This window comes from Drosophila navojoa, chromosome 2 (genome assembly GCF_054131105.1).
Source record: "Drosophila navojoa isolate 15081-1374.11 chromosome 2, UAZ_NAV_1.0, whole genome shotgun sequence".
Taxonomy (NCBI): Eukaryota; Metazoa; Arthropoda; class Insecta; order Diptera; family Drosophilidae; genus Drosophila; species Drosophila navojoa.
Genome location: NC_142890.1, coordinates 730,366 through 743,619, shown reverse-complemented (window position 1 = coordinate 743,619; position 13,254 = coordinate 730,366). Strand labels below are relative to the sequence as shown.

Genomic DNA, 13,254 nt, shown 5'->3' with positions numbered 1-13,254 from the left:
ATAATTAATTGTAAAAATAATCTAGTTTTTGATATTATTCATTGAATATCGTCTCTTAATTATCTTACCCTCGTTTGGCAAATATATTTGCGAATTACTCGATTTATTTGATCGATTTTCGATACATTTGCGGACGAGGACTATAAAATTATAAACCGCCAACAATGCTGATTGATAAGAGCTTATCTAAAATTTGTAAATTCAGCGACATATGTATTGTTGGTTGAGGTCGACTTGGGTAGTACCCTGAAATCGTAGAGCCAAAATATGTTTCTAGGTGGCAAATGCGAACGACTCAGCAGATAACGTGGCCGTGTATAACCCACTTAGTGTTTTTAACAAAAACAAAGAGCTTCATATCAGAAAACCGTGGATGGCTTGCACGTTAATTATATATGTATATACATTCATACGTTCATAGATACCAATGCCAATTGGTCACCGGTTGATTTCTCTAATTTAGTGCTTTAAAAACGTTCAACCACAGCGGGTACAGGCGATCTTTGATAATCTCTCCAGCAAAATGGGTGGTTGTTGTAGTGAGTTTACCTATAAGTTTTCATATTTCTAAGGATTGAATTCGATTTCTTTATTTATCCTCATTTTTTGTAGGTAATCGTAAATCGGTTGATTTGCCAACGGTGCCCCCAGCGCCTGCAAAACAGCGAACCACGACATTACCGGAATTTCCGACAGTTGCAAACAATAATTCCGGCATTTCTTCATTGGGTGCAGGAGGAGTTACAAATAGAGCACTTGAAGAGGATTAGTCCTACAAGAAGCACATGAAACATGTGAATTCAGAAATATGTGTTTAATGTGTACTTAATTTATGTTTATATTAAATTTCACATTACAAATTATAGTAATTAATATCTATGTGAGATATGCTGCAATAAATAATAATTATAAATTGAGCTCAAGGAAAATATTTTGAGTATGAGCGCCAACAGCACACATTGGGCGCACCTGTTGCTTTCAAGTACATATGACGAAAAATCAACAACAACAATAACATTAAGTACTTATGGAAAGTAACTGGTAAGCAATAAACATAAATAAATTCAAAATGTAATTATTGGCAAACAAACCAGCAAACATTGTACAGCACTGCCACCCCAACTGTTGCTCAAATACTTTAAAATACTTATACAGAGTAACGAATAAACTGAGCGCATTCATCTGGCACCACACGTGCATGCCGCTCGTGTGTTTGATTTTCATAGAGAGTTTATTGTCAATTTTCATAGATTATTTATGAGAATTGACACGAAAGTCGTATAAAGATGGCTGTACAAGCGAATAAACGGAAAAGAAAACATGAAGCTGCATCCGCTGACCAAGCCGACGATGCTGAAATAGCGGTACCCAAAAAGGTGCAGAAGGCATCCGACACGCCAAAACGAAAATCGAAAAAGGCAAAAGACAAGGAACGCGATGAGCAGACACAGTCACCGCAGAATGAAGAACAGGGTGAAGAAATTGAAACTACAAATAAGAAGAAGAAGAAGAAGAGTAAAGAGGCTCAACAGGTAAATCAACAGGGTGAGGAACCGGAGACAACAACAAATCTGAGAAATGACAGCAGGGAAGAGCAGGCTGAACTCGAAGGAGGTCAAAACGTAGAAGAAGAGTATGAAAGAGTAGATGAAGATGAGATCAGTCCTGATTCGGGGATTGAGCCCGAAGAGAAAACTATACGATTTCCTAATGACTTCAAAATGCTGAATTTTCGGAGCAAATTGCTTGGAAATAATTTTATAACAGGTAAGTTGTGATTAAGACTATAGGATTTTTAATCGACTAAACATTTTTATAGAGCTGCGGCATTTTCTGTACATGTGCCAAGTCCGTCCAAAGATCGTGGCCAAGTATATTGAAAAGCGTGGTAAACCTCTGGAACTAGCCGAAGCCTTCAATCGCATCGACAAGAGCAACGTGCTTCATTTGGGCTACCTCTGCGAGGCGCTGCAGCGTGTCATCATGGAAATACTCACGAACCAAAAAGAGCACATGGAATCGGCTGCACACGCCGGCAGATATTTTCTGAAAGCCCATGGCCCGCTGCTGGAGCAGCTGCTGCAATCAGCTCAGATGAGTCATCGACGTAATGCACTCAAACTGCTGACTGCAATTGTTTGCGTGGACGCACAGCTGGGTAGGCAGGTGCTCAACTCCTACGACATACTCTCCAATGTGAGGACAATGGGCGAGATGCTGTCTCACTCAAAGTATGACTACAAAAACGAGGACACTGTGCGCAAAGCATATATACACTTCGTGCTCTCGTTTCTGGTGGACGGCAATGTGCTGCTCATTCGCAATATTCTTGATCGAGCTCATCTGATTCGAGTGCTTTGCAAGGGTCTCTTCTACGACGATCAGGTGACCGTTTGCGTCGTGCTCAACGCTCTGCGGCAATACGTTCTCGAGAATCCCAGCATATTGAAGACAAAGAAGGTGCATGTCTTCGATTTGGAGTGCTGCAAATATCTGCGACGCCTCTACGACTGGCAAGGCCCCCAAGGCCTAGTTAGCTGGTACAGTGGTGGACACAAGAAGGGCAAAACAGAGGAGGTGGAGATATGTGTGCCGGAGGGACGCGAGGCTGTAGCTGCTGCTGCACATAAGCTGCTCCTGTTGCTCTTCACCTCGCGCAAGCATGGTATCTGCTTCGATGCGATGTCCAACTATCGCCAGAAACACAACAAGCTGCAAGGAAAAGTGTTGGGCTCTCTTTTTCGCCCGTATAATGATCCGCTCAAGAAGGAGCTGATACTCAAGACGCTGCAGGCCTGTCCGGATCTAGGCAGGCATACGGTACGGAATTTCTCCTCGATTGTAAATCCTATATATATGCCAGCGACTGAATTACCAAAAGCAATCGGTATGCTGGCCCAGATCATTGAAGTCTTGCCTCCGAGCTCTCTATCTGTTGCCCTCGATAAGATGACCCTAACTGACTTTACCTATTGGATCAAGGAGGTGTGCTTGCCCACCGAGGCTTTGCTGCACATCGTGAGCAAGAATATGCTGAACAGCAAGGATTTCCCTGTGAGATTGGCTGTCAATCGCTTACTGCTGGCCATGATGACGCAGTATAGCAACTACGTGAGGGCCGTTACCCTGAGGGAGCAATCGAAGCGAGCGGGCAATTCGTTGCGTAAATTTAAGTTCGAGCTGCTCAATCATTTGCTGATCAACTTCCCACCTATCGAGGGCATACTGTACTCGCTGTACCTAAGTATTCAGGATCGATCGTCAGCTGATGTAAATGTGCTGGATCATCTGTCGATCACTCTAGAGCTGATCCTGATCATGTGCAAAGAGAATCGAGCATTCGTTAACAAAACGAGTCAAATTCTTGATTATTTGGATGTCTTGCGTCCGTTGTACGAGACGAACTTCGACGAGGCGGTCGAGCAGAGCGCGGATCAAACTGAACTCTTGAGCAAGGTGGAAAAGATTAAGCTGGAACTGAAGTCGATCAAAACGATTTTGTTGCTCTTCCCACGCTCGCTGCATCCGCAGGAGCCGCTGTTCGAAAAGGTGTTCCGGTCGTTTATCAAGGCCTATATGCTGGAATCCGATTTGTCTGTTAAAACAGAGGCTGGTGAGCTGTTGCACAGTCTTCTCCAGAACACGGGCATGTTCGACTCGTCGAGCTACGAAATTGACATCTGGCTGGAGGCATTAATTGGCTTCGACGGCCAAACTGTGGACAATGTGACCAGCATTTTGCTGACCATACTCTCACTGGATCTAACAAAGGTGGAGCAGCTGCCCACGCAGAACGCAGCCGAGGTGGCCAGCAATGTGGAGAATCTGCGCAAGCTGTTCAGGCAAATCGAACAGGGCCAAACAGTCCAGGCTTACGTGGAGACATTGACATTGAGCAAAATGATGCCGCTGCTGTTGCAGGGCGTCGACATAGAGCCGCCGTACGATGCCTATGTGGAGTTGGTCTCTGTGTTGCTCTATCACTACCACACTAAGCCGGAGCAGGTGAAGCAACTGTACAGCACACAGCTGTCGGAGCATGAGTCATACATGCAGGTCGGACAGCTGTCCAAGCTGCCCGCTGGCATTGCTAAGCATTGGCCCCAATTGGCCCAATTGCAGAGGGCGGTGCTGAAATCCTCGAGTGAATCGTTTGACCAGATATTTAAGTCTGACCCTGCGGACAGCGAACACTTCGAGCTGCAGCTAGAGGACGGCAACAAACTGCAACTGCAGATAAGTCTGCGTAATCCACATCGCAACATGATCTACGCCCATGACTTGCTCTACTTGCTCTGCCAGCTGGTCGAGAGCAAGCAGCTGGAGGCGCGACAAGCGCAACTGATATCTGAATGCTTGATTCGCCTGCTACAAATAGCACAGCAGCTGGATGGTGGACAGCAAGTGAAGGTGCCCGATGAGCTGGAGAATGAGCAGCAGGAGGAGTCGCACACACATCGCTTGCTCCACTACATCTACAGCATTCGCCTGAGTCAACTCCGGGCAACGCACTTGCTCAGCGAGACGAGCGAGACGCAACTGAATTATGTGAGCTGCCTGCGTCGGCTGACCGAGCACTGCCGCAGCCTGGACAGGTTTGTCAGCTACACGGGCTACTACAGGCAGCAGCTGGTGGTTGCCCTGGAAATAGCGCTGAATGATCCGAAAGCCGTAAAGTCCGCTGCGCAGCCTGCTCAGCTCCTTGAGTGCGTTGCCCTTGTGGATGCCTTTGAGCTGAATGCCAAAGAATGTGCCGAAATGTTGCAGCTGCTCACCAGCAAGCTGCAGGCGGAGGACTACCTGTTGCCAACTGGCAAGACGAATCACTACTACGAGCTCATGGTGCGCCTGCTGCGACGGCTGGCTCAGTTGGAACAGCCCATCGACTGCAGCCAGTCCATAATGCAGCTGCAGAGCTATTACGGCGAATTCTGTGAGCGAGTTCAGCTCGCCGAACAGCTGGAGCAGCTGGAGTCAGCGCTGCTGGAGTTCCTGAGCAGTCAGCATCATCACCTGGCTGGCTGCAATGGACAGTTCTTCAACAGCTTCTTCTCCACCACGAATCGCAAGCTAAGCAAGTCAGCCATTCGACTGGCCTGCCTGCTCTTGGATCGCAACGCGCAGCTGGCTACGACGTTTGCCCAGCTGCTGCCGGAGCATGTGGAGCAAAAGGAATTGATTTACCCACTGCTGGAGGTTGCATTTGAGCGTGGCTATCCGCTGGAGCAGTCGCTGCTGCAGCGCTGCTATCAGAGCTACAAGAATGGCATACTCAAGAGCATCGAGAAGCCGCAAAAGGCGGCCCTGATCTACCGGGAGCATGCAGCGGCGAGTGCTGCGCTCATTGCGAACTGCATGCCCAAGTCCGAGTGCCTGGATTACAGTCAGAAGCAGCTGAAATTCGATGCTGTGGAGCTCTTCCAAATGCGAGTCCTCAACGAGATTTACAATCAGGCATTCGCCAGTGGCAAGGATGCAGTGCAGCAGTCCAATGTCTTTGTGAGCTATGTCAACTTGAATGTGCAAATGCTGGCGCTCGATCTGAAGAAGCAGAGCGTGCAGCTCGACAGGCTGGAGCAGCTGGCTTTCAATTGCTACGACTGGTGGCAGCGATTGTCCCAACTGGAGGAGCCGCAGCTGGACTGGAGCCGCCTGTTGACAGCTTCGCATTGGCTGAACTTCTGTCGCAGCTGTCTGAAGCAGGCCATGCACATGCCAGAGGAGCAACATCGCACACCCGAGCAGGACCACACCAATGGACTGCTGCTCAAGCTGCTGGCCTACCTGTGCGACCAGCTCTACCCGGACTACGAAGAAGAGGCGGGAGAGAGTGCAGATGCTGGCCTGCTGTATGAGATGGCCTGCACCCATTCCTGCTGCTATGACCATTTGCTGGGTGAGCTAAGCGAGGTGAAGACGCACTTGCTGCAGCTGCTGGAGACGTTGGCGAGGAAGGCACCTTCGGCCCTACACAGCGCCCACATACCCGTCATCCTGGGCGCCTATCATGCTCGCTTGACTCCCGCCGACCGCTACGCCTTGGCTCTGCTGGAGCACTATGAACGCTTCGATGTGGACTTGTCGCAGTATCGTCCGTTTATCTGGGGCGAGAGTGCCGTGGCTCACTACGCGTTGCGGGCTGCTGACGAGGACGAGCGTGCCAAGCTGCAGCAGCAGGAGACGAACGTGTCGCAGGTGCTGTCCCTGATTGTGCGCGCCTCCTGCCAATACACCATTGAGAACTTTCCCATCTGGCGCGTGCTGCACGCCAGCAAGCAGTTGCCTGAGCTGGAGTTTGTGAATCCTGCAACCAAATCCCAGAGGTTTGGGGACAACATACTCGAGCAGCGCATCGAGCAGGGTTGCACGCAATTCGAGCAGCATGTGCGTCGATTGTGTCCCAAGCGCGACGAGATCTACGAGCAGTGCTATGATCCGGCCTTTATACTGCCCCTGATGATTCACTGCTTTGCGCCGGAGTCAGCGGTGCGGGCCCAGTGGCCCGTCCAGAATGGATTGCTCGCCGTCAGCTTTTGTGCCTTGTCGTCCTTGGACAAGGACATGCGCCTGGCGGCCGCCTGCTGCCAGCAGAGATATCGAGCCCACTTCGAGCTATCCAAGTTCTATGAAAAGCCCCTGTGGACGCAGGCCTACGACAATATACAATCCGGCTTGGCTGAGCTGCGCAACCACTGGCTGGCACAGCGTCGCGTTCACGGTGGAACTCCTCGTGTGCCGCTGATTCCCGTGCTCTTCATCGCGCACAGCTTCAACATAAGCACGGATCCAACGCACTTGCTATACAAGCGACTCATGATGTACTTGCAGCTGAAGCAGAGCTTCAATTTCCAGACCATACCCGAGTTCAACATCTTCTTCTACTCACAGGAGCCGGAGCATCAGCAGTTCAGAGAGTTCATTGTGCAGCTGCTGAGCCATGGCATCAAATGCAGCGCTGATCTCTTCCTGCTGGTGTCCACGAACACGTTTAAGGTGCTGCTCAGCTTCTATGGCTCCAATCTGGCCACTCTGGACACCAATCTGCTGCTCCTCTCCGTGCTGTCCACGTGCGTGAAGATACCTGGCGCTGTGAAGATCATGCTGGACCACGTTGGCATCCTATCCTGGCTAATGGGCGCCATACGCGACGCTCAGTTCCACCAGTTCGACATCATTGAGGGCATCATTAGCATTGTCAACAATCTATGGTATGCCATGGCCGCCAGTCAGTCCGAGCTGCCGGATTATGCCCATGTTCAGCTGCGTTTACAGCGTCTGGTGTTGCACCTGTTGCCGCTGCTCTCGCCTCGAGTCTCCATACCCAGTCTGGCCCGTCTGCTCAATGTGCTGCAGAAGACCACTGCCGCCGCCTCCAGTGGCCAGTATCGAGCGCTGCCTGGCCAGCAGCTGGACATGTTGCTCGACTGCGTATCTCGCCACTGGCCAGAGCACATAGCAAGCATCCGTTATCTACGCACCTTCGGCGGCTCCTTCGCCTGTTCCCGCTCCGAGTACTGCGATCAGTTGGCCAAGGATGAAAAGCTGGACACCCACTCGGTGCTGGCTTTATCCAGTCTGCGGCAATACGTCAGCGACTGGTGGCAGTCTCACAAGCAATCGGAAGCTCAGCCCGATGAAGTGAACCCCCCAACCTCTTAGTTAAGTCCAAGCAACGAATATATATAAATAATTTGTACATGATATAATTACTACTATATATATTTGAATTATTGCGTGGAGATAATATTTCGCATTTGTCGTATGGCAGTCACCAGGCGCGGCTCGCAGCCAGAGCTCAAGTTGAGGTACTGATCGGGTGCAGCCTTCAGCAAAGTCAGGATCTGGGACAGCTGCAGATTGATGGTCAAGCCTAGTTCCTCGAGCACGTTGGACAAGTACTCAATGTCCACGCTGAGCTGCGTGGCCGATGAGGCGGGCAAGGATTTGATTTGCAATATCTGCGCCTGGTACATCACACAGCATTGCTCCACGACCAGGGAGAGCAGGACATCAGCGCAGGGTATCGCCTGGGTGTACTTGATGTTGCAGAGCTCGAGAGCTTGCTTCAGGAGTGCTGACGGCGACAGCAGCAGCGGTTCTAGATGCTGTGGCAGCGTGAGCAGATATTGGCCAATCTGCGTGATGCTCTCTTGTGGAGCGTAGCTGAACGCCGGCATGTTGATGCCCGATGAACTTGAGTACGCCTCGACGGGCGGGCGTATATGCGCCAGGTGCGCCTCGATGGGCTGCAGCAGTATGTTTAAGGTGATGTCATGCGTCTCCGCCAGATAAGTCTTCAATGTGGCATAGATCTGTGGGAAGATGCCCAAGCTATCGGAGCTCGTGGCCACTGTTGCTTCGCTCTTCTTCTGCTGGTAGTCGGCAATGGTGGAGAGCAACTGCTGATGCATAACGCGTTCGCAGGTCTGGTAGATACTGATCTCCTGCCCACTCGCTGGTTGCTGCAGCTTGGTGGCTAAGCTGTTCATGCGCAAGTGCAGCAGCTGCTCGAACTGATGCAGCTGCTGCTGGAAATCAGCGAGGCACTGCAGCTGGGACATTGTGTACTGGAGAAGCGACCAATTTTCGCTGCGAGCTGTGCTCTCGCTGGAGCTGCTACCCAGGCTGAGGCTCAGCTGGCGCTGTGTGCGGCTGAAGTTCTCCAGCTGCCGCTTGAAGATGCCATTGAGGACCGTAATCAGCTTGCACAAGGCCAAGTCGTTGGTTATAGCCTCGCAGCGCCCGCACGCCTGGTGCAGCCACTCGTAGAGCTTGCGAGTGCTGTCCTCTAGATGACGCACTGCATCACTGGGCGTCGACTGATTCGATATCAGGCGATCCACTTGTGTGGACAGCTGCGTCTCTTCGAGCCGTGGATATTGCTGTATAAACTTGTGAAAGTACTCAAAGATCGCCTCAGCCAGTTGGCCATGCAGCTCGGCAGGCAAGCTAATCGACGATTGCTTCATCATCGAGTTCAGATGCAGTACGAAATTTTGATTGGCCTGCGCATATTGAGCCAACAGCTCCAGCCGCTCATTAGAGCTCTTCAGCAGCTGCAGAATATGGGCATCCCGTGTTGGCTGTAGTGCTGGTAATAGCTCCGCAATGACCAGAAATGGCTGGGACTGAGCCACGTCTATCGATTCATCTGCAAACAGCTGCACACACCATTTCAATTGGCGTTGGCAATGCTCCAAGAGCTGATCGTAGAAGAGCGTGAGGAAATGCTGCTGCGGCGATTCACTCGCCTGCAGCTCGAGGGTCTGCTTCCATTGCAGTTGCAACACATTCTTTTGGACGGCTCGGTAGTACTGCTGTAGCTGTGGCAAGCGCTGAATGCTGCTGAAGATTTGCACATGCCGTTGCGCCTGTTCCAGATTTGATTCGGCAAAGCATTGAACTAAGCTAGGCGATGCCATGGCCTCTAGGCGATTTTTGAAGTCCTCCACCTGGGTTTGGCGTTCGGCATGACCAGGCAGTTGCTCTTGAGCCTGTAGTGACTTCTGCAGTGCTCGCAGTTTATCGCAAACGCCCTGCAAAAAAGGATCTTATATAGCTGATCCATTGAATCTGGAAAAGTTCAGTTACCTTCATATCATTGCGTTCAAAGCAATCTTCCAGTTCGGAGAGCAGATTGCCCCAACCATCCGATTCCTGCAACGATTCTTTGGCCGCCTGCAGCTTGCTCTGCAAATTATTCAAACGCTCCAGGGTGGCCATGCAATCGCCGGTTTCTTCTTGAACAGCCGCCATCTCCTGACGCATCGCACTCATCTTCTGCTGCAACAGTGCCACATCGCACTGGAGTGTCGCCGCTTCCTTGGCAATGCGTGGCATGCTGGCAACCACCTGCTGGCTGGATTCCTCCACAGCATAGTTGACCTGCTGCACATACAGCTGCAGCTTAGCCACGTAGCTTTGTATGAACGATGTTGCAGAAGCGCCCTCTTTTTTGCTATTCTCCTCGATGTACTTCTTATAATTTGCATTAATCCAATCGGTGGGTGAAAATTCCACTGGCTCTGACAGCGCTGATATATCCATTATACAAATATTTGTAAGACAAATTAGGAAATGTTTTTATTTTAATGATTCTTGATAACACAGCTGTTTAATTTTCAGTGCTGATAAATGCTTCTAGCATTTTATTAACATAGCAATGAGCTTTCGTCAGTTAGTAAAATGAGTTCCAAAGCTGGGCTTGTACTCGTGACACGCACATCGATTTCGTGGTTAGAATAAATCGAGATTTCTGATAAACCACTAGACTTCTTGCACTGTTGTCTGGTCAGTGCTTCTCGGCTTCGGATCGGCACAGCTGTTTTTTTGCACAGTGTTGGTGAAGTTGCTAAGTTATAAAATTGTATGTTTGTCATACATTCTTTCGCCTAAAGAAACTATAGAAAGTAAATTCATGTTACTAAGTTATAATTTTAAGACTTTAATTTCAACCAGAAGAGCTCTAAAATGCAAATATGATGTGTCGTCGGTGTTTTATTAATTCTTAAGTCGGAAATGAATCTTGTGAGACGAATCCAATCACGCGCTCATCTCTAGGTTATGTATATGTTCTCCTGACACTTTCATAGTGAAAATAATAACAACGATTTGCTTAAAAGCCGATGTTAATGTTTTTAGTTAGTGAAACATGTCAGTTTGCCAAGCCGACCCCTGGCAAGTGACAAGCAACAGCATTAAACAACAAGAAAACGGAAACAGCAAAGTGATTGAAACATTTGAGGACAATTTCACAAGCAACACCATTAAAGAAGAGACCAAAAGGCGGACATCGGCGGATATCGATCTAGACTTAAGGGAGAGTAATGTTACAGGCCCACAACAACTTGAGCCCTTGCCAGATTCGGCAAACTACTTGCAATTGCTAGGTGGGTATATCTATACATTTCTCAAAATATTTTATATTAATTTCAAGTGTTGATGTCCAGAGCGAAAACTGCAGAAAGTGCAAAAGGGAGCCAAACTGTTGGACTCACTGCAGGCGAAGAAGGAGGATTGCATGCGCTCGCTTCTAGCGTCAAACGGTGTGCCGGAGAAAACACTTGAGCAGCTGCTCGATTTTGATACGCCCATCGAAAGCGGTCGACTGCATCGTCATCTGTTGCCCGTTCAAGCGGTCACAGTAGGCGAAACATTGCGGATCATTAAGTACGACGAGCTTGAGGTGGAAGAGGGGCATCAAGAGGTGGACGAGCAGCAGCAAGAACAGAACTAAAATATATATAAACAATATGATGGACTCTACGTTTGGCAATGTCTTTTTGTTCCTTACCGATTTGGCTTGGAAGAGTCGCCTAACCATACCTCTGCTGGTGACAACAGCTTTTCTGGTCATGGACATACGTTTGCAGATCGAGATTAACATACAAACTGGTCAAGTGGTAACAGAGCAATGTTAATGCTAACATTAATGTTAAACTGACTAAATGTATTAATATTCGTTCACAGAACGCTAGTGATTTGGATGAGCCCGAGGAGGGCCTCGAGGAGCAGGTGCCACACGGTGCTCATGCCATGGAAGAGGAAAGCGATGTTTATACGGATGATCTTGAGGAGTATAACAGCGAGTATACGATCGGCGATGGTAGTGATACATCTCGCTATAGCGTAGATGTCTATGATGAATTGGGCTCCGAGTATGGACTTGAGAATGATCTTGACGCCTACTCGGCCAGCGATATGCACTTCTAATAAGTCGAATATATATACACATATATATATATAAATTTTAAGAGTAACATGTACATTGAATAACTTAGGTTGGTATACGTATTATATTGCCATTATTATAACGTATTTATATATTTCGGTGTAATCACAATTTTGAATCTATATTAGAGCCACATGTCGTTTTATTAGCCAACCCTTACATATACAGTTTGATCAATTCGTCGCTAACCGCCGATGGCGTCAAAATGCCCAGGTCCGTGAAGAGCAGCGTGATATAGGCAGGCGGCGTATAATCGACCAGTGGATGCACCTTTGAAATGTCATTCAAATGCTTGCGGGAGTACTAAAAACCAATAGAGAAATATCATAACAACAGCTCTTCAGAGCAATCTCTTAATCTTATCTCACCTTGTACTCGTTTGGCAAATCTCTCTGATTTAGTGGATACAGCCGAGAGAACTTGAAACTTTCAGAGAGCACATAGAAGGGTTTCTTCATTTCGCGCGCACATAGGCCCATTGTATAAGAGCCAATCCGATTGATAATGCCGCCGCTCTCAACGATCGCCTCAGCGCCAACCATGACAAAGTCAACCGATTCCATAACATAGCCCGTTGCTGAGTCTAGGATAAGTGTGCAATCAATGCCAGCTGCCTGCAAATCCTGCACCATCTCCTCCCTAAAAAAAAATCGGATATTAAATAAATGTGAGTCCGCCTTCCTATGCGTACTTGCCCTGAGTTCCCTATGCCGCCTTGCGTCACAAATACATGAAACGTCTTTTTGTTCTGCGATGCAGCTATCAGTGCTTTGAGGACGACCCGTGATCGGGAGTGTGTGAGGATTCGACAGCCATCGCTGATGAAACGCTGAGCCTGCTGTGAAATCACTTGCCGTGAGTTTTGCAGCTTGGTTAAGAAGATCTTGCCTCGATTCAACATTATCTGCCGACACTCCTCCATATGCTTATCGTCCAAGCTGAGTGTTATAAAACGGCAGAAGAGCTCGCCCGCCGAAACTATTGCGGCTATGGACAGGTCCGTGTTGCGCATGGCCGCCACAGCCTCACGCATTGTGGTGTGCAAAATATGTATGGTGCCAACTGCGAATGTGCAAGAAATGTATTCCACTTAATATTTGTTTATCGACTGTGTTTGCTTACATTGCTTCTTTTCCAAGATCATGAGCAGCGTTTTGATGGCCGCTATGCCTGAGGACATGTCCTTATCATCCTCGAGCAACTGTAGAAAGTATTTGACCACATCTGGGAAACACAAAGAGTTTAATATGAATCAAGTCAATTCAAGTTTACTGCTGCTCACCAAATTCCTCGTTAGATTTAGTAACTTGTGGCATTTTTAAGAGTGAATATTTAACTGTTCCGCGTTGTCAACAATTGTGATCGAACAGCTGATGTGGCACGCGCTGCACGTAACGACAGGCTGTCGAATTCGCGAAGGATATTGTTGAAATTAACTGAATACACTAAAACAATATTTAGAGATAGCAATAACTATGAAATGTATTTAAGGGCACATTAAGTACATCAAATTCAATGGCATA

General features: G+C 48.5%; 5 protein-coding genes and 1 long non-coding RNA gene across 6 annotated transcripts; 4 read left to right on the top strand and 2 right to left on the bottom strand.

The window, feature by feature from the left end:
• Window positions 1–84: 84 nt before the first annotated feature.
• LOC149092034 (uncharacterized) lies at window positions 85–917 on the top strand. The gene is made up of 2 exons (XR_016197692.1): window positions 85–539; window positions 613–917. It is a non-coding gene; the product is annotated as an uncharacterized LOC149092034 (long non-coding RNA).
• Window positions 918–1,141: 224 nt separating this feature from the next.
• LOC108659615 (nucleolar pre-ribosomal-associated protein 1) lies at window positions 1,142–7,665 on the top strand. Its single transcript, XM_018112613.3, has 2 exons — window positions 1,142–1,767; window positions 1,820–7,665. Exons 1-2 carry the CDS (start codon window positions 1,287–1,289, stop codon window positions 7,657–7,659), a joined length of 6,321 nt encoding a protein of 2,106 aa, XP_017968102.1. The 5' UTR covers window positions 1,142–1,286; the 3' UTR covers window positions 7,660–7,665.
• A 25-nt stretch (window positions 7,666–7,690) lies between these two features.
• Cog7 (conserved oligomeric Golgi complex subunit 7) lies at window positions 7,691–10,207 on the bottom strand. The gene is made up of 2 exons (XM_018112614.3): window positions 9,592–10,207; window positions 7,691–9,536 (listed from the first exon to the last, which is right to left on the bottom strand). Exons 1-2 carry the CDS (start codon window positions 10,045–10,047, stop codon window positions 7,728–7,730), a joined length of 2,265 nt encoding a protein of 754 aa, XP_017968103.1. The 5' UTR covers window positions 10,048–10,207; the 3' UTR covers window positions 7,691–7,727.
• Window positions 10,208–10,563: 356 nt separating this feature from the next.
• On the top strand, window positions 10,564–11,759 carry LOC108659618 (uncharacterized). Its single transcript, XM_018112618.3, has 3 exons — window positions 10,564–10,889; window positions 10,950–11,402; window positions 11,470–11,759. Exons 1-2 carry the CDS (start codon window positions 10,652–10,654, stop codon window positions 11,234–11,236), a joined length of 525 nt encoding a protein of 174 aa, XP_017968107.1. The 5' UTR covers window positions 10,564–10,651; the 3' UTR covers window positions 11,237–11,402; window positions 11,470–11,759.
• LOC108659619 (uncharacterized) lies at window positions 11,118–11,860 on the top strand. The gene is made up of 2 exons (XM_018112619.3): window positions 11,118–11,402; window positions 11,470–11,860. The coding sequence occupies exons 1-2, from the start codon at window positions 11,253–11,255 to the stop codon at window positions 11,710–11,712; spliced, it is 393 nt and encodes a 130-aa protein (XP_017968108.1). The 5' UTR covers window positions 11,118–11,252; the 3' UTR covers window positions 11,713–11,860.
• eIF2Balpha (eukaryotic translation initiation factor 2B subunit alpha) lies at window positions 11,777–13,170 on the bottom strand. The gene is made up of 5 exons (XM_089265656.1): window positions 13,014–13,170; window positions 12,854–12,955; window positions 12,423–12,793; window positions 12,100–12,366; window positions 11,777–12,034 (listed from the first exon to the last, which is right to left on the bottom strand). Exons 1-5 carry the CDS (start codon window positions 13,045–13,047, stop codon window positions 11,888–11,890), a joined length of 921 nt encoding a protein of 306 aa, XP_089121782.1. The 5' UTR covers window positions 13,048–13,170; the 3' UTR covers window positions 11,777–11,887.
• Between the last annotated feature and the right edge of the window lie 84 nt (window positions 13,171–13,254).